General features: G+C 39.9%; 2 protein-coding genes across 5 annotated transcripts; both read left to right on the forward strand.

Annotated features, from left to right (window-relative positions):
• The first annotated feature begins 1,039 nt into the window (after positions 1 to 1,039).
• Positions 1,040 to 11,836, forward strand: tap1 (transporter 1, ATP-binding cassette, sub-family B (MDR/TAP)). 3 transcript variants are annotated; one of them, XM_034873302.1, is made up of 13 exons: positions 1,040 to 1,369; positions 1,855 to 2,186; positions 3,987 to 4,215; positions 5,036 to 5,150; positions 5,567 to 5,691; positions 5,955 to 6,160; positions 6,920 to 7,117; positions 7,481 to 7,609; positions 7,778 to 7,972; positions 8,085 to 8,258; positions 9,115 to 9,274; positions 10,780 to 10,916; positions 11,006 to 11,836. In XM_034873302.1, the coding sequence occupies exons 2-13, from the start codon at positions 1,866 to 1,868 to the stop codon at positions 11,234 to 11,236; spliced, it is 2,220 nt and encodes a 739-aa protein (XP_034729193.1). In that variant the 5' UTR covers positions 1,040 to 1,369; positions 1,855 to 1,865; the 3' UTR covers positions 11,237 to 11,836. The 3 variants fall into 3 exon arrangements, 2 of the variants coding, with proteins under 2 accessions (XP_034729193.1, XP_034729194.1); XM_034873303.1 differs by lacking the exon at positions 1,040 to 1,369 and adding an exon at positions 1,600 to 1,609; XR_004656861.1 differs by lacking the exon at positions 1,040 to 1,369 and having other exon boundaries at positions 1,866 to 2,186; positions 11,006 to 11,470; positions 11,552 to 11,836.
• A 1,337-nt stretch (positions 11,837 to 13,173) lies between these two features.
• brd2b (bromodomain containing 2b) lies at positions 13,174 to 26,228 on the forward strand. 2 transcript variants are annotated; one of them, XM_034873294.1, is made up of 12 exons: positions 13,174 to 13,335; positions 18,391 to 18,679; positions 18,763 to 18,900; positions 20,781 to 20,925; positions 21,134 to 21,294; positions 21,553 to 22,050; positions 22,332 to 22,460; positions 22,606 to 22,851; positions 23,008 to 23,258; positions 23,446 to 23,762; positions 24,472 to 24,606; positions 24,787 to 26,228. In XM_034873294.1, exons 1-12 carry the CDS (start codon positions 13,304 to 13,306, stop codon positions 24,915 to 24,917), a joined length of 2,472 nt encoding a protein of 823 aa, XP_034729185.1. In that variant the 5' UTR covers positions 13,174 to 13,303; the 3' UTR covers positions 24,918 to 26,228. The 2 variants fall into 2 exon arrangements, with proteins under 2 accessions (XP_034729185.1, XP_034729187.1); XM_034873296.1 differs by lacking the exons at positions 13,174 to 13,335; positions 18,391 to 18,679 and having other exon boundaries at positions 18,777 to 18,912.
• The last annotated feature ends 366 nt before the right edge of the window (positions 26,229 to 26,594 follow it).

Raw genomic sequence — 26,594 nt, forward strand, 5'->3', positions numbered from 1 at the left:
CATGGCTATATACATGCATTAGTTTGCTTTCCTTCCAATGAATCTGCAAAAAATGTACTGTATGTTCAGTCTTTAAAACAAACATGAAACATCTTCTAAGTATATGTGATTTACGAGGGCTTTCAAGCTGGCTGCTTAAAACAGTGTGAACATTTATAGCTTTGCTCGTCCCATCCTTCTAAGATAAAAAGGAGGGGGGAGGAAGAATCCCTGAGTTCAAAGTGTCTGTTGGGGGTTCCGTGTCCTTAGTTGTTTTAATGGGCCTCTGCTTTTCCTACTGTGACATGTCACTTAATGTCTTCAGTAAAAAAGAACAGGGAAAATACACAGCGGGGGTACCAGAGTCAAAACAACAATTTCAATTTTTTTTAAAAAATAGATTAGCCTAATATAGTAAGCTATATTTTATCATAGACTACTAACTAAAACGTATTAAAACGTCATTTTTTATTATTAAAAAATGTTTTGAACAGACAAAAATAGACAACTTTAAAAAAATGTACTTAACAAAACAAATGCCCAAGGAAAACAAGCCACGCTAACAGCAACAAAAAATACACGAAAACAGACATAATATAATCCTTTGGTAAACAAAAATAAGCTCACAGTCAAGTTTATTTTAAATGTAAAACTAAATAAATATAGAAAGATACTGTGCGTTAAATATATGTATACATTAGTGTGCACGCATAGCAACAAGCATGGAGGATATAAAAAATAATTAAAAAAAAATACAAACAAATAAATCTTGGTTAAACCAAAAAGAAGGTAGGAAATCAATTAACACAACTTTTCTGTTCTAGTTCTTCATTGACATCATAAACAGAGGATACAAAAAGACATATAGAGACGTTAAAAATGCAGAGGGATTGAGAAAAACATACACATTGACATGAATAAATGTGTAATTAAAATGATAAAGTTCCAGGACTGATAATTGTAAAGTTATAACCGTTCCATCTTCTCGCCACATGGTGACGCTGTTGGACTGTTTGTAGACGGCCCAGGTTCCCACCAGCTGCATGTTATCATATAACCGTATTGTACAGTTGTCCTTGCTTTTACGGGAGTTTATGAAAGCAAGAGTTCAGCTGGAATAAACACTCCACTTTTAAAGTTTATTTTATCCCTTGTCAGTCTTCGTCCGCCATTGCGGCAGACATAGGTGCTTTCCCAAAGTAGGCTAGGCTATAGTTAGTTTCGGTTTCAGTATGACAGCTGGAAGTGTGGTCGGTCGACGTTTGAACAAGGAGCCGCTTGTGACTTTGTAAAATTGTCAATTATCTTGATTAGGGTAACTATATCGGTGTCGGTTTACGTTCTCAGACGATTAACAAACCGCTACATATCAAACTTGGCTCTTCGAAAGGTAAGTTAAATTTAAGCAACTGAAATGCAGCTAGACTTAGCTAAGGCTACTGTAACATAACATTAGTTACTGTATCATACATTTAGACGTAATAATATGCTACTGAAAGGGCTTTTGTATTATTGAATGTTTTGCTAATTGGTGTTTCTGTGGGTGGCTTTGTGATTAGAAATCACCCGTGAAGATGAAAGTAAAAGTAACAGACCTAAAGATAGCATCTGCAGCAAACTGAAAGTAAATGTTCACCGTGAAGAATACGAAAATGAAAATTATTGTATGGCCTGTATACAGGCCATACAATAATTGTCATTTGCGTATTCCTATTTATTCTTCTATTCTTCTATATATAGGTCTAATTACAATGAGTTGTATGTATACAAGTCGACCTACTTACTAACGTTATAGTCTATGTTTTCTGTTTTGTAAGATTTATGTTGAGTCGACTGAATTATACCACTGACCCTCGCTGTCACTTATTATTGCAGAACACGGCATTATGCAAAAAATGAGCTACTTCTTCCCTCTGCTCTTCATGTGCTTGGATGTGTGTGTGGTGCACGCCATCCGCTTGGCCCAGTTCTCACCTCTCCTCCTCTCCCATCCGTTCATCGCCCTGTGGGGGGGAGGGTTGACCAGGGCTGGCCTCCTCGCACTTCTCACCCTCACCTCCCCTGGGAACATGCCTTGGACGAGAAGTTTTGAGGGGCTACAGAGTTTAGGGGTCCTTTGCTTTCACTTCCCGGTGTACACCACAATTCTCTGGGCGCTTGGCCTGTCCACCATGGAGGAACTGTGGGGATGGCACTCCTGGGAAAGGGTGGGTGGCTGTGTTTTGCTGTTTTTTATGCTGATGTGTTCAAAACCATATTTTGTTCCAGGATGGATCACATTAATATAATAGCAGTCACTCTTCTTAACGCCTTTTATAGGTGTGTTACTGCGGGTGACAGATCTAGAGCAGGGCCCAGGATTCATGGTGGTTCCCTGACTACAGTGTAAATATAAAAGTAAAAAGTATAAAAGTATAAAAGTAAAAAAAAAAACTTCCAATTCAGCAGCTAAGAACTTTCATACCTTAACAAGAAATGATTAACAAACATAGGTAGGCCTATCCTAAAACCGATTTTGTGGGACTGGTAAAAGGGCCTTGCTCAAGGGCAGAGGTCTCCAACTTTTTTAAGCCAAGACCCCTTATCGGATAAAGAGATGGAGCAGTGGCCCTTCTGATACATATATTATATAAAATTAAGTTGGATAAAGTGGGCCTACAATTATGTGTAGGGCGCCTAAAGCCTTTATACATACCTTTTTTGCATAGAGTACTTATTAGCAAGTCATGGCAAGGCAGCTTTATTTGTATAGCACATTTTTTGCCAAAGGGCAATTCAAAGTACTTTACATATAAACAATTAAAAAAAACAACTGATAAAACACAAGAGTTAAAGTTACAGTGCAGTGTAAGAAATTAAACATTAAAGAAATGAACAACCATTTAAAAAAGGCAACATCAATTAGAAAGGTCTTCAGCCTTGATTTAAAAGAACTGAGACTTGCAGCGGACCTGCAGTTTTCTGGGAGTTTGTTCCAGATATGTGGAGCATAAAAACTGAACTCGCTTAAGATAGCCTTATAAGTGTTTGAAAAAGATTTAGCCTGGGAAATGTTTTAATTTTAAAGCATTCCTGTGGCACAGTGAATTCTCAGGATTAACTATCTGTGGATGGCTACCTTACATAGGCCAGCTAAGCTTATCATGTGGGGATTCATGATTGCTAATAAAATGTTGGATTCATTGAAAAAAAAAATTAACAATAATTTGGAGGCCCCCTAGGGGTCCCTGACCCCCTTTTGAAGATCCCCGCTCAAGGGCACTGACCAGAGATGGAGGGTGGGTAAATAGATGCCATTGATGCAATATAAATAAGTACAATTATATACTTATGCTGTACCTGAGGATTTGATGTGTATTGATACTTCTATTCTACTAGAGGGAAATATTGTACTTTAAAAAAATAAAGCTCGACATTTACCAGCTACAGCAAATATTTTACAATATGACACTGACAGAGATATTCCATTGCCTAACAAGTACTTTCACTTTTAACACTTAAAGTTTTTTGTTGTTGCTGATAACACTGTTAACACTGTTGCAACTTACTTTTAACTTTTACTAGTAAAGCAGTAGTATTACATTGTGCTGTTGCTTCTTTTACTTTACTAAAGGATCTGGTCTCTTTTCCACTGTTACAGTCATCCTGCTACAACAACAACTTTATTTGTTATAGAAAGAAGTTGAATTAATTCACTTAAATATTAAATATTTATTACATTTGCTTTAAGTATTGATTTTATGATTTGCTTAGCAAGATTCAAATATTTGTTATTGCTTACTTTATTGGAGCTTTTTGCAATCAAACTGTTAAGCTTGGAACGCAAACAAGACTGAATCCAAAACCAAAACAGTCTGAAGAGTAGCTCCACCAGAGAGCTCCACCATTTTAGAAATGCTGTTGTCTTTGCTTTCATCCTAACAATTGTTGGAATCATCTGAAGCATTAAGTTATGTGTTTCATGTAATATCTGTATTTGTGTATAAAGCCTGTGATCTGTTTTGCAGGTGTTACAGGGTTATGTTGTGACCGTGGTGGCGTGGCTCTACTGGAGTCGATATGTGTCATCTCTTTTGCTCTCCTGTGGTCGATACATCTCATCTCTGTTGACGAGGGCGCCCTCTGAGGAGCCCAAAGAAGACACCACTACACCTCTGAAGAGGCTGATGGAATACATGCGGCCCTATCTCTGGCGCTTTGTTTTTGTCCTGTTGCTTGTGGTTCTCTCTTCTTGCGGTAGGTGGCACTACACGTTCTTAAACCAAGTGGATGTAGTTGTTAATTTCTGTGCAGTGTTCCTGTGTCCCTGTGTTTGTACTTGCACTCACAGAGTAGGTGGAGTTCATAAAAAAGTAATCAGTTTTAGTGCCAGACAGATATATCCGATATTAGGCCTTTTCCAAACTATTGGTATTTGCGCTCATAATGGCTGATGAATAAATATTAAAAAAAAAATGAAAATGGACAAAACACCCTTCAACCATGTTATGAGTGTTGGCGTATAGTTTGTCCACCAGAGGGCACTCTACAACGTCCTTGTTGGCAACTCTTTAATGTTTGTTGTTGTTAATGTGTTTTTGTTCAAAGGACTTTAAGTTTCCTAGCTTAAGTTTGTATTTTATACATTTTATTTATCAGAACTTTTACATATTTTGATGTTCCTCTGTTCTGTTGTGACAGTAAAATAAACTGCATTCTTAAACTGCTTTATCATATTTTATTTTAGTGAGGACTTATAATTAACTACAAATAACTAATGTTAGGGAAATCTTGTCGACAGCTGATATATATTAAAACACCAAATATTTTTATTGATAGCCTTAAAAAAAATGTATCGGTCGAGCTTTAATCAGTTTTGAAATCAAGTACAGCTCATTCACAGTTTACTATTTGTCTCAACTACTGAATGGGCCATTTCCCAAGCAGAGAAAGACATCACTGTCTTTCAAGTTAAAGTAGAACACTGTGAAGCTTGGAAAGACCGCAATCAACATATTTTGACAGTTTTATTCTCCCTAAAGTTATATTGTGTGATATTGTGATCTTCTGACCTCAGGTGAGATGGCTGTTCCTCATTACACTGGTCGTGTGGCTGACTGGATCATAAATGAAGAATCACCTGATGCATTCACAGAGGCCATCAGGATCATGACGCTAATGACTATTGGCAGGTAATGTAAACTTTGTAACAGAGTAGTTCAATCTTTATTTTCTGTCATTTTGCTTAATAGAAAAGACTAATATTTCATGTCAGAATTTGGCTTAGGAGCAAATATGTTATCTTTCAGGCAAAACTTGGGTTTAGGTTTTCAAAATGTGGTTTAATTTCGGCTTTAATAAAATGTTATCAAACCCAAAACTCAGTACATTTTGCTTTTATACGCTTTTCTTTTAATGCTTCAAACAGAATTACAATTTATGCATGTGTAAAAAATTAGCCATTTTTGGGTATAGAGGAAGAATTTAGATAATCTCTTTTTAAAGGAATCTGTTTTTGAATTAATAAAAATTGAATATGAACATTTACAGTAACAGTGTAAAGTATTTGCATTTTGAGTACTAATGTGCTCTCTCTCTTATGTTTCAGTGCTGTGCTTGAGTTTCTATGTGACCTCATGTACAACGTCACCATGAGCCTGATACACACCTCAGTGCAGGCAGCTGTCTTTCAGGCCGTGCTCAAACAAGAAATTGATTTCTTCAAGGCAACAGGTAAGATAAGAGCATGTGTATACGATATAAGTCATCTTTAAAGGTCAGAGTACTGCTACAGTAGGTCATCATGAATAACCCCAAACCTATTTTTTCTTTCACTTATTGTACACCCTTTTATTTTCCATCAGAGCCAAGTTCAGTTTCCATATTGTTATGCGTTTCCTTAAATATATCCTTGACAAAATGTGTGTGGGCTGGTATGAATCCAGAATATGCATGATTTTAACAACATATACTTAAACTGTAATTCCTTTGTTTAGGTGAACTGGTGTCCCGCGTTACCACGGATACTAATGATATGAGCGAGGCACTGAGTGAGAAACTAAGTCTTGTGATGTGGTACACAGCGCGTTTTGGCTTCCTCATGTTCTTCATGGTGAGCCAGTCATGGAAAATGTCCCTGCTCACTTGCATGGGACTGCCCATTATTTGGGTCATACCCAAGCTCACTGGACACTTCCACCAGGTAAAGAGGTCTTCCTTAAATGTCCAATGATTTTAAGAGCTGCTCTAATCAATGGATGTGATCACACAATGGATGCAAAGACTTAATGTGAAAGGGCTTGCTCAAAGTGACAAAATATAAGAAATAATAAACCCAGATTTGCAATTACCCTCTGCTCTATGGACCGTCTAAGCATCTTTGAGTTCATTGTTTTTTCATTGATTTTAGTTATTTCCAGTTGCAGTAGGCAGCTGTTTCCAGATAAATGATCAATGGTCTGTCCACTATCTACCCAGCAGAACACTTGCTAGTGAACGTAGTGGAGCATCTAACAGCTAAAGACAGAAAGATATTCCCCTCAGGAGTTACACAGAGCTAGGAGAGTGAATATTGGACTTACATTTGCCAGATGAATGGAAACATGTCTTAAAAATGAATGCTAATGCTGCTATGTGTTAAGATATGGACTTGATAAGGTGATTATATCTTAGCGTTGTGCTCATAGCTTGTTATGTTGCCCTCAAGTGGCAGAAAAATCAATGAATGCTGGTGTAAGGGAAAAAAATCGATCCCCAGGCACTGGAAGCTATTAAAATGTTTAATTTTTAATTATTATTATTATATTATTAGTTAATTATTTTAATTATTAGCTTGTATTTCCAACGCAGCTATGATCACGTCTATCCGTAATTTTGTAAAATATCAAAAATAAATAAAAATTAAATATATATATGTGTGTGTATACACACTGTATATAATTTTTTTTAATCCATTTTTCAGACTATTGCTGTAAAGGTTCAGGAGTCACTGGCTAAGGCCAACCAGGTGGCCACAGAGACCTTCTCCTGCATAAGGACAGTGAGGAGTTTTGCCAACGAGGATGGTGAGACAGAGAGGTACAAACAGCAGCTGGACAATACTTATGCACTCAACAAAAAGGAAGCAGCTGCCTATGCAGCCTCTACCTGGGCTAACAGCGTGAGTTGAATACGGACCTGGGTTATAAAGTGTACTATGATTTATTAGCATGTGTTTGTCTGTGAGTATGAGACAGTAGGGGGTTTCTTCCATTTCAGTTGTTTACTGCTAGAAAATGTAATAAAAAACTGAAATCTAGACAGTCTAGACATTTGGGTAACGGGGTGGAGTCAAGGTGGAGCACAGGTGAGGCAAGAAATACTAACAAACCTTAAGCCAAATGAAACCCCAAATATACCCTTGTTCCTCCAAATTGAGCACATTAGAAAAAAATGAAACTGCATGTTCAGTGCTGGGAATGAATATTTGAATATATTAATTAATAATATATATATTATTCAAACCATTTTTATGTTCTCCCAGATGACCACCCTGGCCTTGAAGGTGTGTATTCTGTACTATGGAGGGACACTTGTGACCAGAGGGGACGTTAGCAGCGGAGACCTGGTGTCCTTTGTTCTCTATGAGTTGCAGTTTGCTTCTGCTGTCGAGGTGAGCCACAGGCCAAGATAATGGGAATACGCTTGAAGGAAAACATTATGTTCTTTACACTTTGAAACCCTTTATGCATGATTATAAGTGGCTCATTTTCTTTCTTCAAGATAACACTTATAAATGAATCAAATTAAAAAGTGCCTCATTCTACCACCTCTCTTCCAGGCTGTCATGCGTTATTACCCGGAGGTGAGGAAGGCAATTGGGGCCTCTGAGAAGATCTTTGAAATTTTGGATCGCAAACCTAATATACCCCCAAATGGCACTTTGGCCCCTACAAATCTTGAGGGTCACATTCAGTTTAAAAAAGTTAAATTTTCCTATTCTGACAAGCCTGATGAGAGCAATCTTGTGCTCAAGGTATGTATATATGTATTATTCTCTCCTTTGAATTCATTATATTTACAATTAAAATGATTTTATCGCATACAACCCTTTACCAATTCACCCTATTTCTATTCTCAAATACCAGGATGTGTCTCTGGAGATGAAGCCAGGCAAAGTCACCGCCCTTGTGGGGCTTAACACATCAGGGAAGTCCACCTGTGTCAAGCTGCTGGAGCGATTTTACCAGCCCCAAGCAGGGGAAATTCTACTGGATGGGAAAAAACTGCAAAGCTACCAAGACCAGTACCTACATGATAAGGTTGTGTATTTGAATATTTTAAGCATTTAGCTGGAATTGTCTTCTAATTTGATTTTGCAGTGAGCATAATAATAAGAAACACTGATGAGTTTTAACCACTATTAGCTTTCTGGAGCAATCTTATATGAATGGGTTCCCGTTTTGTTTGTATTGTGCACAAGGAAGCGCAAGCACACAGGGAAAGCTATGCGTTTGGGAAACCAATACTGGTATTGGAACATCTCTAATTTTAACTTACATTCCTATATCTTTTTAAAACACAGTAACGACTGCAATGAGCTTTTTTGCCTTATGGGACCTTTCCTTTTGGGAGGCTAAAGGCGGTTTGCGGTCTTCTGTCCAATCCTTATTTATACAGGGAATCAAGAAGCCTTATTACTGTACTCTTTATTTGGACATACAGATAATAAACCACAGCCTGTGTGGGCGAGGAACTGAAAACCTACAGGGTTTATCAAACCTTTTTTTCAAAATTGACTAAAAATCAAGATGACAAATACATGAGTGAATTCTGCAGCTAAGACCGTAAAATGAAATGAAAATGAACTTAAAGTATACCCTACCTGTACGATGATGATGCTATATGGAAGGCAAATCACAGTTCATTGAAAGCTTGTTCTCAGATTTCTCCAAATGTCTTTTTAATTACACTCCTTTGTCAAAGGAATATTAGGACAGCTTCACCATGAGCCTCAAACACACCTTAGTGCAGGCAGCTATCTTCCAGGCTGTGCTAAAAAAGGACACTTACTTGCACCTTTTCTCCTGCTCCTACCCTCATTGTCAACCATTCTTAGAGTCAGCTGTGACAGTTACACATCCACTGACGTTTCCGATTCATCCTGTTTGTTTATAGATTGCTGTGGTGAGCCAAAATTGTCTGCTGTTTGCTCGCTCTGTGCGGGAGAACATCAAGTACGGCTACGAGGATGTTTCTGATGAGGAAATGTACAGGGCTGCAAAGCTGGCTAGTGCCCACGACTTCATCATGGATTTGACAAGTGGATACGACACAGGTTCGACCCACAAACACAGCATATATTAGAATGAATTCTCAAAGGGGCGCTATGCCGTTTTGGCAGTTTTTGCTTTTTGCTCGCAGGTTTCTCTATAAAGTTCCCTCTACAGCTTTGGATATAATAGATATTTTGCAGCTCCTATGTTTACTTGTGTCTGACTTCTTGCTTGGTCAGTCTGCCGTTTCCTCTTTCTCTCTGTTCCTCCTACAATGTTTTCCTAGCTTTCTGCTTCTTTTTTTGCCGGCTCAGTCATGACGATATTGTGGGAAAAACGCACATCGCTACCTTTTACCGGTTCCTGAATAGGCGTATGTGTGCAGTGCTGTGAAGCAATTTGTTATATCGCGAGACCTGGTATCACTCAAAACTTCCTGACGCTGAGTCCAACGACTCCCCTGCTGAAAGTTTCAAGGGTGGTTTCTCTGCTCACAGGCGCTAGGGGGAAGCGAGACGTCCACCATTCAACTCGAAAAATGTCATAAAACCATTCCAGTGACTCCAAAGCTGTGTCCTTACAGCTAAAAAATCAATCGGACAACTTAAGCTGATTCAGAATGCTGCTGCTTGCGTCCTCACTAACACAAGGAAAGCTGATCACATCAGTCCAATTCTAAAGTCTTTGCACTGGCTTCCTGTGCCCCAAAGAATAGATTTCCAAATTCTTCTGCTGGTTTATAAGTTGCGAAATGGTTTAGGGCCAAATTACCTGTCAGATCTACAAATGAATTATGAACCACAGAGGCCTCTAAGATCATCAGGGTCAGGTCTGCTTGCCATCCCCAGAACCAGAACAAAAAAAGGAAGCGGTATTCAGTTTCTATGCTCCGTATATCTGGAACAAACTCCCGGTAAACTGTAGATCGGCACCAACGCTCTGCTCTTTTAAGTCCAGGCTGAAGACCTTCCTTTTGAATATTGCCGTTGTTAAACCATGTGCTCTGTAGTCTTTACATTTTATTCTTTTATTCTTGTATTCAACCTGGTTTTGATTGTTTTTAACTTTTATTTACTGTTCTTATACACTTTTGTATATCATTTTTAGTAATGTGTTTGATGTTTTATGTAAAGCACTTTGAATTGCATTGCTGCTGAAAAGGAGCAAATAAAATTGCCTTGCCTTGCCATAAAGGCAGGGTTGGTATCTATTTCCAATGTACACTTTTTTATGAATTGTTTCAAATGGTCTTTTCAACCTGAAACCAATAAAAACCTTATGGGATAAAAAAAAAAGGTTAAAAGATCCTTCATCTGTAGCTGCTGTAAGCCCTTTCTCCGCTCTGCTCTGAAGCCCCGCAGCTGTGCAAATGCACGTCTTTGTGTGTAGGTTGGAGCTTAAAGTTGGCTATCTTACCAACCCTGCCTTTAAATTTAACTTTGTAAACCCTACAGACAATAGTAAAAGGACCCAGGATTTTAATGAAGTGCTCTTGTAACCAGCAACACTCGCTGTTTCCCTAAAGATGTACATAAATCCACTAACAGTATGTTCTTCTGTTGGCCAGATGCTGGGGAGAAGGGTGGCCAGGTGTCCGGAGGCCAAAAGCAGCGTATCGCCATTGCCAGAGCTTTAATCAGACGTCCTAAAATCCTGATACTGGACAACGCCACTAGTGACTTGGACACAGAGAATGAATATCAGGTCGGAAATTCCTCTAAGTTTCTCAAATTTGGCTCATTATTTCCTTCTGTTTTTCACATTTAACACCAAGTCATATTTGTATCCAACAGGTCTACCAATCTTTGTTAAACCAAACCAACAACTGCTCTGTGCTGTTAATATCCAACAAGATGAGTGTTGTAGAGAAGGCCGATCATATCATTGTCCTCAACGATGGGATGGTAAAGGAGGAGGGCAGTCATGAGGAGCTGTTGATGAAAGGCGGTCTTTATGCTGAACTGGTGAGAAAGCAGAATATGGGCTTTCACCGTCAAGAACAGGAGGGGAATGATACACACTGAAATGTGTGAGTGGGGGTGGCCCTCAAGTCAGAGAAGCAGTGCAGTTACTGGAAGGTTGCTAGTTAAAAGTCCAAACTTAAAGGGTCACAACACCTGGTATACACATACTATAAATAACAACTTTGTTGTGAGACCACACTTCATACTAAAAGTCTTGCTTAAGTTTTTGCCTATTGAGAATATTTCCCATTTTCATGCACCTTCCATTTAAATGAAATTGTACTTGAAATGTCCTACTCTTGTTCCAGTACATTGAAATCTGCATTGTTATATTGAGGTATATCCTAACATAGGTAGTTTTCTGGAATATTACCATATTTGACAATGACATCTAAAGGGTATTCCTCACATAGTTGCAACAATCATCAAAAATAAAGTCCCAATGTTTGCAACATATCTCACAATGGTCTAATACAAGCAGAGAGAAAGAATTAAATGGATAGTTTCCATTGTATACATGATACGGCAAAATCTCAGATAAAACATTTGAATCATCCCATTGTACTTATCATATCGCCCAACCATGTTGTGTGAATGGGAATCACAATTAAAAGAGTTTATCGCTCACTATTGCTTCATGCTTTGCAAATATAGATGTAGCAGACAGACATTAGAGAGATTATAGGTGTTTTGTCTTGAAATATTTAAGTGGAGTGTTTCTAAATGATTAGATTGTATATATTTTTTTCATTAGTCTTGGTTTTTATTTTTATTTGTACTGTATTTTCCCTTTATTGAGGATTCTTTACCTATGTACATTTTTTTCAACCTGTTTTTTTTGCTCTGTTTTCCTCCCCAGAGGTACGGCAGTAAATCGTTTGAATTTATCTTGTCTTGTCTATTATTTTCTTTTAAAGTTTCGGCATTAAAACAGCAATGATTTCATTTAGGACTATTATGGTTAAATTCATAGACTTTTTTTTGCATATGCTGTAAATTGTTGCCAGTGATGTTAAAAGGGAGTTTGCCAAAGATATGGAGAGATAGGGTAATCTCGATTTGGGTTTGAACATTTGTAACAGAAAACCTGAGTTATCTTAAAGTGTGGGGTTTGATGGATAAGAGCATTTACCAGGTCTAATTCAAGATGCTATTGAGTTGCTTTGTGGGAATTGTAGGCGACAGCATTTTGGCTTGACCCATAGGGATTCACATACAGGACATCTCAGCCTCTGCTGCTTCAATTCTTACCATAATTTGAATCTTGTGAGCTCCCAAGCTTTATAACATGTAGCCTAAAAAGTCACCGGAGAAGGCTCCTTAAAATAATATGTCCCGCACCAGGCGAAGTAGGCCTAGTTTGTTGTAAAGGGTCTTTGTTAAAACGAGCCCAGCATTACTTTCATAGGCTAATAAAATGATTTTAGCACAAGTTTGTTTAATGCATGGCTAAAAAAGCGGTGTTGCTATGAAAACCGAATCTCAATTTTAGAGAAGTTCGATCAATCTCAGTATTTCTAGGTTGAAAACAGATCATATCGGCACATCATATGAAAGCATATCAAGCAAACTGAATTATTGATTGCCCACAAGCATATACTCCAGGCTAAAATAATCGCCATTTTTTCCAATGTCCATAAAATACAGTCACCAATTTAAAATCCGAAGGGGTTTTTAATAAGGCAGAGATCAGCAAAGATAGGTTACTGCAGTTAACAACACACCATAACACTAATCCCTGCAGACAGAAGGACGTTCTTCTGTAAAAGTTAAGCTTTAGTTGTAAATACTTTTAAGCCTAAATGTGAAAAATAAACGGAAGAAAATTCAACGCACTGCGACTGCATTGTTTTCAAACAAGCCTGAGTACAAGATGTTCCGGAGCGAATGGAGGTGCTGGGCGTGTGCTCTGTGTGACATTCGTCTGGTTTCAGCCAATAAGAGCACAGAATCACCCCATACGTAACAGGAAATACGTAACACTGCCACGTGGTAGGTTTATATAGGGTCAAACGGAAGCGATCGGGCGCCATTTCATTGCGGAGTTGTTTGGTAGTCTATCGGTGGAAGTGCAGCGTCAACAGTGGTGGAAAAATTGGATTGTAATAACACTCCGCCTTCAGCCCGATGGAAGCCCCCGTCAACCCGCATCACGACAGGTAAAGCCCGCAGCAATTTAGATGGATGCCTATATGCACCGACGAGATTTCATCGGCCTTGCAGTTCCCGTGCAGATGGGCAAAAGTTAAATGTCATCACATATGGTTAGCTAGCTAGCTAGCTAGCTACGTTAGTTACCGTTAGCCTCTCGACAACAGTAACAACACTAGCTAGCTTTTCAGCGATGGGATGTTTGAACATTGGTTTAGCTAACGTTAGCTTTTAACTTAAAGCTTGCTTAACGTTAACTGAAATGCAGCTACGTTTGTAGACTCGGTACGTGAAGCCCTTTCTTTTAGCTTTTATTATTAGTTTCTCTGGCACAAGGGAAGGCAAATGACAGCTGCAGACCCACCGGTCGGCTTTCTGTCAGTCAGGTCATTCATCGCTCAGGCACCCTGCTAACGTTAGATAATCTCGCAACTCATGTGCGCATCTCATAAAATAACTGGTAATTGGTAACGAGAAATTTGTGCTTATAAGACACATAATGTGCTAATGAAAAAATAAATGTAGCAGCCGTCAGTGAACAGATTTGTCAGGCATTGTTGCTGTCCGGCGACGCTAGCTGCTCAAACGTCTGTTTGCTGTGGCGAAATGTCTGGGATAGACTGACATGTTAACCGAATTTCTATTCTATTTCTAAGTATCACCGTTATATAAAGATATCGCGCTTTTGCTTTATTTTATTGTTAAATCGCTATCCATCATTGGTTTCTGTCATTGTGAGGCAGTGTTTACAAACAGTGAGGGCGGGGCGTCCGAACCACGCGATCACCAGCTGCTGCTGCTGTATTGTAAAACCAAGACTTTTCCTTTCGTTAAATGATTAAGATAGTTTTGTGTAAACGAATGTATTTTGGTAGAAGCACAAGCTTATTAAGTGCAGGTTGAAACAACAAAACCACAAGGAGATATACATTTGTTTTCATCTAAATATTTGGAACATTCGGTTTATTGTTTTTCAAAAGAGTTTTTCTTTTTACAATTACTTCAAATGTTCACAACGTAAAGCACGCATTGTGTTTTTACTGTCAAATTTTTAAGAGAGCTTTTTTTAATGATCATGTAAATACTTTTTGGTAATGTTTATCTTTAAGCCACATTAGTAGCTCTGTTGTCAATAGAGCACACATGTGCACAGAGAGAGAGAGAGAGAGAGAGAGAGAGAGAGAGAGAGAGAGAGAGAGAGAGAGAGAGAGAGAGAGAGAGAGAGAGAGAGAGAGAGAGAGAGAGAGAGAGAGAGAGAGAGAGAGAGAGAGAGAGAGAGAGAGAGAGAGAGAGAGAGAGAGAGATTTTGTGCGCTGTTTGAGGGCTCAGTAGCTGTTCTTTTTGTTGCTGGGATGCTGACTCTTAAAGCTCACAGGCTTTGCCACAGTTTGTGTGTCAGTGGGGTAAGTGTGTGTCCTGAACTCTAAGGTGTGCTTTAACTTCCTCTAAAGCTGGTTCATGTGCTCTGTTTAGGGGGAGGTAAATAAGGGATGATGGGATTTATGATGACATGTTGGCCTCATCTGACTATATGTACTGAGAGACCTCTCAGGTCTATGTAGAACATACAGGGAGGAAAATAAGTATTGGAACATCCTGCTATTTTGCAAGTTCTCCCACTTAGAAATCATGGAGGGGTCTGAAATTGTCATCGTAGGTGCATGTCCACTGTGAGAGACATAATCTAAAAATAAAAATCCAGAAATCACAATGAATGATATTTTTTTTAAACAATTTATTTGTATGATACAGCTGCAAATAAGTATTTGAACATCTGAGAAAAGCAATGTTAATATTTAGTACAGTAGCCTTTGTTTGCAATTCCAGAGGTCAAACGTTTCCTGTAGTTTTCCACCAGGTTTGACACACTGCAGAAGGGATTTTGGCCCACTCCTCCACACAGATCTTCTCTAGATCAGTCAGGTTTCTGGGCTGAGAAACACGGTGTTTGAGCTCCCTCCAAAGAGTCTGTATTGGGTTTAGGTCTGGAGACTGGCTAGGCCTCTCCAGAACCTTGATCTGCTTCTTACAGAGCCACTCCTTGGTTATGCTGGCTGTGTTCTTCGGGTCATTGTCATGTTGGAAGATCCAGCCTCGACCCATCTTCAATGCTCTAACTGAGGGAACGAGGTTGTTCCCCCAAATCTCGCAATACATGGCCCCGGTCATCCTCTCCTTAATACAGTGCTGTCGCCCTGTCCTGTCCGTGTTAGTGGAATTATGACCAAAAAGTTGTATTTTGGTCTCATCTGACCACATGACTTTCTCCAATGACTCCTCTGGATCATCCAAATGGTCATTGGCAAACTTAAGACGGGCCTCAACATGTGCTGGTTTAAGCAGGGGAACCTTCCGTGCCATGCATGATTTCAAACCATGATGTCTTAGTGTATTACCAACAGTAACCTTGGAAACGGTGGTCCCAGCTTTTTTCAGGTCATTGAGCATCTCCTCCCGTTTAGTTCTGGGCTGATTTCTCACCTTTCTTAGGATCATTGACACTCCACGAGGTGAGATCTTGCATTGAGCCCCAGTCCAAAGGAGATTGACAGTCATGTTTAGCTTCTTCCATTTTCTAATGATTGCTCCAACAGTGGACCTTTTTTCACCAAGCTGCTTGGCAGTTTCCCCGTAGCCCTTTCCAGCCTTGTGGAGGTGTACAATTTTTTCTCTAGTGTCTTTGGATAGCTCTTTCAATTAAAGAAATTGAGTCAATTAATGCTCATTTCTTTCTTATGCTGCACTGTAACTTTTATTCTGGTGTTTTATGTGTCCTAATGTTTCTATTTTGTTTTCAACTGTCTATTCATGTGTCTTATTGATTTTTAATGCTTATGACTTTTAACTGTTTGTACTTGTGTTTTATCTGTTTTAATGATTTTGTGTAAAGCACTTTGAATTGCCCTGTTGCTGAAATGTGCTATACAAATAAAGCTGCCTTGCCTGGCCTTGCCTTTGGTCTTGGCCATGTTAGTAGCTGGATTATTACTGATTGTATGGGGTGGACAGGCGTCTTTATGCAGCTAACAACCTCAAACAGGTGCATCTAATTTAGGATAATAAATGGAGTGGAGGTGGACATTTTGAAGGCAGACTAACAGGTCTTTGAGGGTCAGAATTCTAGCTGATAGACAGGTGTGCAAATACTTTTTTGCAGCTGTGTTATTCAAATAAAAAGTTAAAAAATTCATACATTGTGATTTCTGGATTTCTTTTTTTTTTGATTATGTCTCTCACAGTGGACATGCACCTACCATGACAATTTCAGATCCCTTTCTAAGTGGGAGAACTTGCAAAATATCAGGGTGTTCAAATACTTATTTTCCTCACTGCAGTCCATGTAGTTGTGTTGAACCACAGCCAATTTGACCAATTCTCAATACTAACTGTTGGAGTACCTGTAGATCTACTGCAGGGACATGTTCCAGTTTGGAGGCCACAGTGCCTCAGTCAAGGGCATTGGCAGCAGTATCCTTGACATTCATGCCTTTTGTAAATGTTAGTCGGAGGAAACCAGAGCTCAAACAATATAGAAAAGAGCGGCAGAATTTAGATCTTAATCCAATGTGCATGCCTATAAGGCCCCTTTTTTAAGTATGTGTATATATTAGTTACTAATAAAGTATTTACTTGTGTCATAGTTCTGTTTGTTTTTTATGTGCAACATGTTATTCCAATAAATATTTAAGACCTATATATTGGCCCTTTTCTGAGCAATGTGTGGTTGTGCAGCATTCTTGCAGTTTGCAACAAAAACAAAATACATGACTATTTTTTAGCTGTAAAATTCACTGTTCATATATTCATAATATATTATTTAAAAAAGCAGTTTCTTGTTTTAAGTGGCACAGAATGTGATTATATACAGTATATTATTGGTATTGGGGTCTTTTCACCCAGCCTTATTGTAAATGAATGCTTGTTTTTTTTTAGCTGGTGAGTAGCCATGCGGTGGATAGTGGTTCCCATGACTGTGCTTAAAGTAGCAGCCTATTGACAGAATCATAGTTTCCTAGATGACGGTTCACTGACTGGGAGGGCAAAGCCATAGTTTCCCCGGTATGTTTGCGGCATATATAAGCTGCATTTTTGGTCACGCACAGATTTTCCATGAGTGCATGCGTTCATATGCGAGGGTAACAGAACTGATCTCTCTGTGTCTTTGTCTTTACTCACAAAAATGTGGTCAGTTCTCCTTTTTTATCAATCATGCATCACATAATGTGAAGAATTGATATGTTGTGTGCACTTTCATTCTCACCACTTCTATATTGTAAGGGGGCATTTCTGTTCCCGCAGAAGCTCAGTCTGTAGAGAGGTGGGTTGTGAACCGAAGGGATGCTAGTTCAAGTCCCCATATGGACCAAAGTAAGGTGGTGGTATTAGTTCACCTCCTTGGCACTGCCCTGGTGCTTTTGAGCACAACATTCCCTACATGTTGATGTTAAATGAATGTATGAGAGTTAAAACTGGATAGCAATGTAAAAATAAAATGTCTATCTGCTGCGCCTCACTCTCTGAGTCTATCCTAGTCACACGAATAATGGAAAAATGTCAAAGGCTTTTTAAAAAATATTTTTAGATCATTTATTTTTGGGGGCATTTTAAGGCCTTAATTGAGAAGACAGCTGAAGAAATGAAAGGGGTGAGAGAGTATGACATGTAGCAAATGGCCGCAGGTCGGAGTCAAACCCTGGCCTGCTGCGTCGAGGAGTAAACCTCCATATGGGCGCCCGCTCTACTAACCGAGCTATCTGGTTGCCCAAGGGTGAATATTTTAAAAAGTATTAATGTGATTTTAAAGTTGAATACTTCCCTGAATGTATGAAAGATGTGGAACGTTTTAAAGTTTGAATAGTTTCTCAAATTCTGAATAACCAAACACAAACTCGTCCTCCTGTTATGGAGACTCTCTACTGCATGTCGTGTCAAACAGAAGATTTACTGTCAGCCAGTGTTGGAATGTGCACCAAGTAGTAGGCACACGGTCAAAATTTCTTTGGAATTGTCTAGTTATTGTTTATTATTCCACCTCATCTTTTCCTCTATGTCCTTCCCTCCAGCTCCCTAGTTGGGATGTCCAGCGGCGGGATGGACCAGCACAGTAGTTCAGGCAAACGCATTCGCAAGCCCTCCTTGTTGTATGAGGACTTTGAGAGCCCGTCTCTGCCGCACACGATGCCCCAGGGTCCTCCCGTCCCACCACAGCCCCCAGTGAAGGATCCCAGCCGGTCAGGCCGCATGACCAACCAGCTGCAGTACCTCCAGAGGACCCTGATGAAGACACTGTGGAGGCATCACTTTGCCTGGCCGTTCCATGAGCCTGTGGATGCCTACAGGCTTAACCTACCGGTAAGCTAAATGCAGCAGCATCAACAGAGTGACTTTCATGCCATGTGTTTCAGATCTCTGTGTAACATTCTGTCCTTTTTTAGGATTACCATAAAATTATCAAACAACCCATGGACATGGGGACCATCAAAAAGCGTCTAGAGAATAACTTCTACCGCAGTGCAAGTGAGTGCATTCAGGACTTCAACACAATGTTCACCAACTGCTACATCTACAACAAGGTAGGTTAAAAGGTAAAAAGCAGATCTTTATCCATCATGTTGTTGCCTGTTTTTTTTCATTCTGTTATTCTTTCCTTAATAAGATGACATCACTCTAATGCGTATATTTACTATCAGGTAGACCTTACTCACGGCAGGGATAACACAGGGTTATATAAAGCTCAAAGCCATTGGGGGACTTTTCCAAATGTAGATTAGTACCAAGTTTTTTGTTGTGTTAACTGCCCTTCCAAACCCATTTTCACAGATGGGATGTAATTTAGTTCAAATACTTTGTTACTGTACTTAAGTAGATTTTTCAGATTTTTTTTTAACTTTTACACCTAACATTTTAACACAAATATCGGTACTTACTCCTCCTTACATTTTACAAAATTGGCTCGTTACTTTAGTTTTGTACAAAAGGTTGTCTATCAGGAGTGATTGTGAGTGCATGTCGGAGAATAGCGCGGACAAGCCTCGCATACCGCAAGCAGGCGTGCACGCCACACGTAGAGAAAAGTGAGGGAAAAGAAAAAGAGACTAGCTGTCCGGAGGATAATCCGTTGAGATTGTGTTTGTGTGTGAGTCCTTGAGAACTGTAAGTTGTATAACTAATGTTGTATAACTTATGTCAGTTCATTTGAGCCTGTTGTTGTATTGGTCTGTGGTTCTTGCAAATTTAAAAGTTAGCAAGTGATTTTGTTGTTTTTGTTACACCTGTTAACTAGTTTGCACCTGGCTGTTGATATAATGGTGACTGATGAAAACCCTTGCATTACACGATTGTATTTGAGGTGCATTATTTACATGCTGAAGTAGTTACACTGCGTTATGATAATGTAATTAATAGTGGGTTTATTGTTATTATTTGCTAGAATATATAGTCCTATGCATTGTGCATGGTGGCCTTTACAATGTGATGTTTTCGGCCTATTAGCACACATCCATTTCAAATATAGCCAGTGGCATTAAGAGCCTTTTCTCCATGTCCACTGTAGTTTCTCAGCTTGCTCTCTGGTAAATTGTGTCTGGTCCAGGGAGCCTTTGTCATTCGCAGGGCTACTTTTACTTTTATACTTTAAGTAAACTTCCAAGCCTGTACTTTGTTACTTTAACTTGAGTATAGATGTTAAATCAGTACTTCTACTTTACCAGAGTATTTAACATAAGTATCTTTACAGTACTGGAAGAGAGTACTTTTGCCATCTGTTTTTATTTTATTTTTTTGAGAGCGAGGGCAATTTTACACCTTTTCATTATGTCCCATGAGAAAAGGGTCATGTAACACTTTGCAAACAGAAACTTGTCTGAGATTCCATCTGGGATGCCATCCTATGTAATAACAGAACACATGCTGACCTGCATATACTGTATCTACAGCATATCTCTTAAGGCAAGAAGGAAAATGAAAATGTAGAGTTGACAAGAAACAAATTATTACAGTATCCAACTGTTGAGGAACATGGTGCTGATTTAATGATCCGTTGCCAAATTATTTTTTACAAATCAGACAACTGCTTTGAAAATGTAAACACAATTGTGTATACTTACAGTGATTACGTGACAGATTAGTGATTGTTCCCGAAATCCCCAAAACGTTGGTTTTGTCTTGACATCTAGGAGTAACACCAAAGATCATCTTCACCATCAGTTTTATCCATATATCAATTTTTTTACTTTTGTTATTCATTTCATTTATAAGCTATCAGAAGCAATGACCAACCATTGAACGAGTTTCAAGCATTTTGGAAGCAAACCTTTGGTATTTAATGTAATGAAGTTTTCATCAGTGACATGCGGACATGAATTAGTCCACAAATCACTAAAATAAGTGAAATTTACTGTTATGGCTGCTTCGCATTGTTGCTAATGTGTTCATGAATTGTTTTCTTGGCTAGCCGACGGACGACATTGTACTGATGGCTCAGTCCTTAGAGAAGATCTTTCTCCAAAAGGTGGCCCAGATGCCCCAGGATGAAATTGAGCTGCCTCCTCCAGCTCCTCGAAGCAAGAACAGCAAGGGAAGAGGTCGCAAATCTAACTGTGAGTTAGTGACAAAGTTTCACAGAATTACATAAGAAAGTTGTTTCAGTAGATGTTGTTTTAAGCTTGCAGCTATTGTCACAAGAAACCCTTTGAGTACAAAAAAAGCAGAAAAGTGTAATGTTAATGTTGCAGACATTACTTGTTTGTCACATGTCATTCTGTAGCTGAATCCTATCACTAAAGTTGAAAATGTGTCTCTCACCAGCGAGGGCTCAGCAGGTGCCAGCGGTGTCCCAGTCAGCCTACTCCCCTTCTTCCTCCGACACTGGGGATTCCATGCTGGCCAACTCTCCCCAGGCTGTACTGACTAAAAGCCTGCCTCCGGCCAACATCATGGGCCTGCCCCCCACGCAGCCCACAACCAAGGTATACAGAAAAACAATACGTTTAATGATAATTAGCTAAATTTGTGTTGAAATCTCCAAAATGGTTGTCAATTGCTGTGCATGTAAAAATAGGACAAACAAGACCAGACCGGGGTTTTTAAGTAGGCAGATTTTAAGTACCTCATTCAAGAAACTTTGCAAAATATTTTCGTACATTCAGCCTTTTCATTTTTTTGTTGAAAGCATTCTAATGATTGGAATAAAGCCACAATATTGAGATTACAATATTTCTTTGAAGAAAAAAGGTGTGAAACGTAAGGCAGACACCACCACCCCCTCCACCATGGGCCTGACCGTGGGCATGTCAGGAGCAACACACATGGTGGGCTTGGGGAAGGGAGGCCACGGGGGCCAGGTCCACGACACCTCCATGCACTCCATCTCCTCCATGGGGGGCATGGGCTTGGACACCCAACCTGGAATGGGCCTGGTTAGGAGCGCTGGAGGTCCCGTCCTGCTCCAACCAATGATGGCAGGCAGTGGACGCAGAGTGGGCAGCGGACGCCCCATTAAACCCCCCAAGAAGGACTTGCCTGATTCTGTCCAGGCTCAGCCCTTGAGGAAGGGCAAACTAAGCCCTCAGCTGAGGTATTGTAGTGGGCTGCTGAAGGACATGTTGTCAAAGAAACATGCTGCGTACGCCTGGCCTTTCTACACGCCTGTGGACGCAGCTACACTGGGACTTCACGACTATCATGACATTATTAAGTGTCCCATGGACCTCAGCACCATCAAGGTAATTTCTCGTATGTTTTTCACTTGTGGAAAGAGCAATAGACAATCAGTATAGCTCCTACTGTTTTACTGATCACAGTTGTGTTGTTTAAGATGTCTTAATTTTAGAATGTCCTTTTTTAAATGTTCAGTAACACACTGTGATGTCAAACACAGAAGCGATCATTGGGCTGAAAATCTGCAATGTATTGTAAAATGGAAATGGTCATTCATCAAGAAATATAAAAACATGGATTTAAAAGTCTTAAGGTCTAAAATTGTCATTTGCAATCTCTCCATCAGAGGAAGATGGACTGTCGTGAATACAGGGACGCTCAACAGTTTGCCAGCGACGTCCGACTCATGTTCTCTAACTGCTACAAGTACAACCCTCCTGACCATGATGTTGTGGGCATGGCACGGAAGCTGCAGGTGAGCCCTTCTGTCCAATTCTACATCACAGATGATCGGACTGAAATGAAAAGGCAGCAGACTGGGGGGGAGGGGGGAACTCTTTCCTGTGACAGTCCCTGTTTCTTACTGTTTTTTTTTTAAAATGTTTTTTTCTGTGCCCCAGGATGTGTTTGAATTCCGTTTTGCGAAGATGCCAGACGAACCACATATGGATCGCACAGTCATGTCAATGAGTGGCCATCAGACATCCTCGTCCTCCTCTTCTTCCTCCTCCTCGTCCTCATCTTCCTCCACCTCAGAGAGTGAGCCCAGCAGTGAGAGTGAAGAGAGCGAGAGCAGCCCGAACTCAGACAGCGAGGAAGAGCGAGCACATCGCTTAGCTGAGTTACAGGACCAGGTGTGCACCCAAGTAAGTCCTGTAGTGCTTTTATTTATCCAGGTCTCTTCATCGCAACAAATTTTATGTGCAAAAAATACGTTTTTTCTTTCTTTCTTTTTTATCATTCATTTTGGAATGATCAGTGTTTTTTTTTTGTTTTTTTTTTAATAAAAATGTTCTAAACAGCTCCGAGCCGTGCACGAGCAGCTGGCTGCCCTCTCTCAAGGCCCCATCGTCAAGCCCAAGAAGAAGAAGGAGAAGAAGGACAAAAAAGAGAAGAAGAAAAAGAAGAAGCTGGAAAAGCGAAGTCGAGTTGTCAGAAGCCGAGCTGGCTCTGAGGAATGGAAAATGCCCGGCAAGATCCTGAAAACCAAGTCTGCCAGAGCAGGCTCCCAGCCCAAGAAGAGCCAGGGGAAGAAGAGTAACAAGAACAGCAAGTTAGTAGTAAAATAATAGCCCACAGCATCAAAATACCATCACATTGCATCTCATCTATACGTCAATGTGGAGTTTTTAAAGCTTCACAATACACAATCTTGTATTGGTAATTACTTATTTAGAATACACTGCAGGGGATAATAATGGGCTTTTTCATGACTGTATGGCTTGCTCCTAATTCTGCAGGGCCACAAAGAAGCCGTTCTACCCCCCACCGCCCACTTCAATGCTGCCACACTACGACTCTGAGGAAGAGGAGGAGATCGTGCCCATGTCATACGATGAGAAGCGCCAGCTGAGTCTCGACATCAACAAGCTGCCGGGGGAGAAGCTGGGTCGTGTGGTCCACATCATTCAGTCCAGGGAGCCTTCCCTGAGGGACACCAACCCCGAGGAGATTGAGATTGACTTTGAAACACTCAAGCCGTCGACACTGAAAGAGCTGGAGCGTTACGTCATGACCTGTCTGAGGAAGAAGCCCCGTAAGCCTTACGGTGAACAAGGTAAATGAAACATCCACCAAGCAAATACCAGCATTATTTGGTATAATAATGTCTTTTATGTAGCTTTGCACTCATTGATGAGTTATTAGCGTTAAGATAGATAGATAGATATTGTACAGGAACAGTTAATTGATATTCAGCATGTGGTGCAGCTGTCTTGTAGGCCAGTGTTTGGGGCACACTTAATCAATAGCAGAGTTTTGCATCCAAAACGAATTTCTCTGTGATTGGTTAGCTGCATCGTTGCAACACACTGTAGAAGTTTCAGTTCCCCCACCCTCTAACAACTCAAAGCACTCTCATTAGGCACAGCAGTAAGCCAGTCGATCACTCGTAACAGAGGACATAGGTAGAACCATCGCAGCGGTAATAAGAAGAAGGCAATGTTGGACAAACGGACCGGGAGCCGAGTACACTAAATTGACAGCCATGCAATGCGGTTCTCTCATCCATTTAATGCACTTTGATACCACACACACACGCTTTATTCATCGCACCCCTCCGTGTGTTTCAGTGACTGAAGGCTTAGTTTTCCTCTTGAGTAAACACTGCCTGATAAGCTTCTTCAGGTCAATTTAATCAATGACAAAGGTTGTGAAATGTTAGGTCAAAGCATGAGGTGGAATTTCCACACTAAAGCCCATACAAGGTACACTAAACCAATGTACTGCCATGGTTATTAATTCCAACAACATTGTCATCTTTTCAGTTGCAGCAGGAAAGAAAGGCAGCGTTGCCAAGTCTAAAGAGGAGCTGACTCTGGAGAAGAGGAGGGAGCTAGAGAAGAGGCTGCAAGACGTCAGCGGGCAACTCAATTCTGTCAAGAAACCTACAAAACCGAAAGGTGAGTCCACACATTCTTCTTCTGTATGTGCATGTTTTCTCATGCACCCTATTTAGATGTAAACTTAATTGCTGTCCGTCTCTTGTAAAATATTTTACAAGGAGCATTAATATTGCCCTTAGTTTTAGTCTCTACCTGGCTCTATCCGTAGTGTCTTACGTACTCTTATTGTGTTCTCAGTGGAGAAGCCCAGCACTGTGGAGACTCAAACCCAGCCCTCGCGCCTCAGCGGCAGCAGCTCCAGCTCCGACTCATCTTCCTCCTCCTCGTCCTCCTCGTCCTCAGACACCAGTGATTCAGACTCTGGTTGAACTCCTTAGCACTGGCTGAGAGAGAAAACACTGACAACTCAGGGACTTGGGCTGGCCCAGGACACAACACACCCTGAAACAGTAGTGGGCCGAGATATTAGTTACCATGGTGAAAAACACTCCGAGTGGACTGCGAAAAATGTTTGGAATGTGGAATGGAGGGATGTGAAACGTCTCTCTGTGGATAATCGTAGAACCCAAACACTAAATGCCTTGTTTCCCCCTCCTCTTCCTTTTTGTAAATACTTGTACAAATGTATGTTTCTTTTATAAAGAAGAATTTTATGGTGATCCCCCAAAGAGGGAAGCAGAGTAAAAACAATAGGATGTGGAAAGATGGGCCTTACTCCAAATCTGCTTTGGCTGGCCTTGCGCTGTGTGCTCTGTGGTGAGGAAATGAAAGAGTGTTTATTTATTTGTTTTTGTTCACCCACATTTCCTCAGACATTACTGGAATTTGAACCAGCAACCATTTTGGTCACAAGCCTTGGTTTTCTAACATCTGGCCTTCTGCCACGCTTAGATTTTTAGATTGTCCCCTAGACTCAGCCTTAATCATCCAGATTGTTAATAACAATTAGATTATTTGAGAAAACACTATATTGTTGCAGTTTAATCTCAGTTTGACATTGAGCTTTATGCTGCAAGTTTATGCAGTCTGTTTTACAGCATGTACTGTAGTTCTTGTTTTCTTTGTTGAAAAAGTGGGTTCAAAGTACAGTATAGAAATGGCTTAGCATACTGTAATTACAAAGTTTGTAATTAAGTAACATACTCTCTGTTTGTATTGATTTTGATGGCTGCACTATTCTCCTAAAGCCCTCCAGCCGTTTTAAGACTGTTGGTCTTATAAATATGACACTAATTGAAGTACTGTCTTCACTGTTGTTAAACCAGCGCTTTACTGTTGAACTTCGATATTGTTCTCAACATTTCTCTTCATGACATCAAACTGCAATTGAAGTTTGCATCTATTTCATAAGAGCTGAACACAGGCTGCTGAATGTTATCAGATATTAGTGCAGGTTTCTAATTTCTCTTCTCCTCAACATGTGAAATATTGCATTACCGTTTTTTGAAGACATCTCTAGCACTTAGAAACTCAGTGACGGTTTCTAAAAGAAATTGTTCAGCTGTTCGGCACTTACTGAAACAAATGGTGTTGACTGACTACTGACTAACGCCACAAGTTTCTCATAAAGAGACCACAAAGTCCTCCTAGCCCAATGCATAGTGGAAGCTGTTGTTGAATGTTCAGTAAAGAATATATGCTTGTGTATATACTTAAACTGTATTTGCTGTTGCACAAACTATTGTATTTCTGCTGTTCAGTCTTTATTTTGTTTCCAGTTCTGTTTCCTTTTTTTACATGCTGTTAATTTCTCATTCCAGTTAACTGTCTTTGTTGTTTCCTGAAAAGAGTTCACTTGAGCATCTCTGCCTCTGGTCAAGCAGGTTGTTGCCTCTCCAAAGCAAACCTTTCATTTAACAAGTGTGTTTATTAAAATATTGTCTTCTGTAGAAAGAGGTTTGTCTGGCTGTCTGGGATCAGTGTTTCATTCTTAAATGTGAGTCCTTTATTTATTTATTTATTTATTTTTACTTGGACAGAACTTAGCAATTAAGACATTACCTCTGAGGATGGGAAATAGAAATCAACCCCTCATTTTTGTGATT

The sequence above is a fragment of the Etheostoma cragini genome, chromosome 6 (assembly GCF_013103735.1).
Source record: "Etheostoma cragini isolate CJK2018 chromosome 6, CSU_Ecrag_1.0, whole genome shotgun sequence".
NCBI lineage: Eukaryota > Metazoa > Chordata > Actinopteri > Perciformes > Percidae > Etheostoma > Etheostoma cragini.

Bases quoted from the DNA above. Each gene is read 5' to 3' on its own strand.
- tap1 (XM_034873302.1), top strand. From the start codon at position 1,866: ATGCAAAAAATGAGCTACTTCTTCCCTCTGCTCTTCATGTGCTTGGAT. The intron at 6,161-6,919 runs GTAAAGAGGTCT...TCCATTTTTCAG, and splicing joins TCACTGGACACTTCCACCAG to ACTATTGCTGTAAAGGTTCA. The intron at 10,917-11,005 runs GTCGGAAATTCC...TGTATCCAACAG, and splicing joins ACACAGAGAATGAATATCAG to GTCTACCAATCTTTGTTAAA.
- brd2b (XM_034873294.1), top strand. From the start codon at position 13,304: ATGGAAGCCCCCGTCAACCCGCATCACGACAG. The intron at 13,336-18,390 runs GTAAAGCCCGCA...CCTTCCCTCCAG, and splicing joins GTCAACCCGCATCACGACAG to CTCCCTAGTTGGGATGTCCA. The intron at 23,763-24,471 runs GTAAATGAAACA...TCATCTTTTCAG, and splicing joins TAAGCCTTACGGTGAACAAG to TTGCAGCAGGAAAGAAAGGC.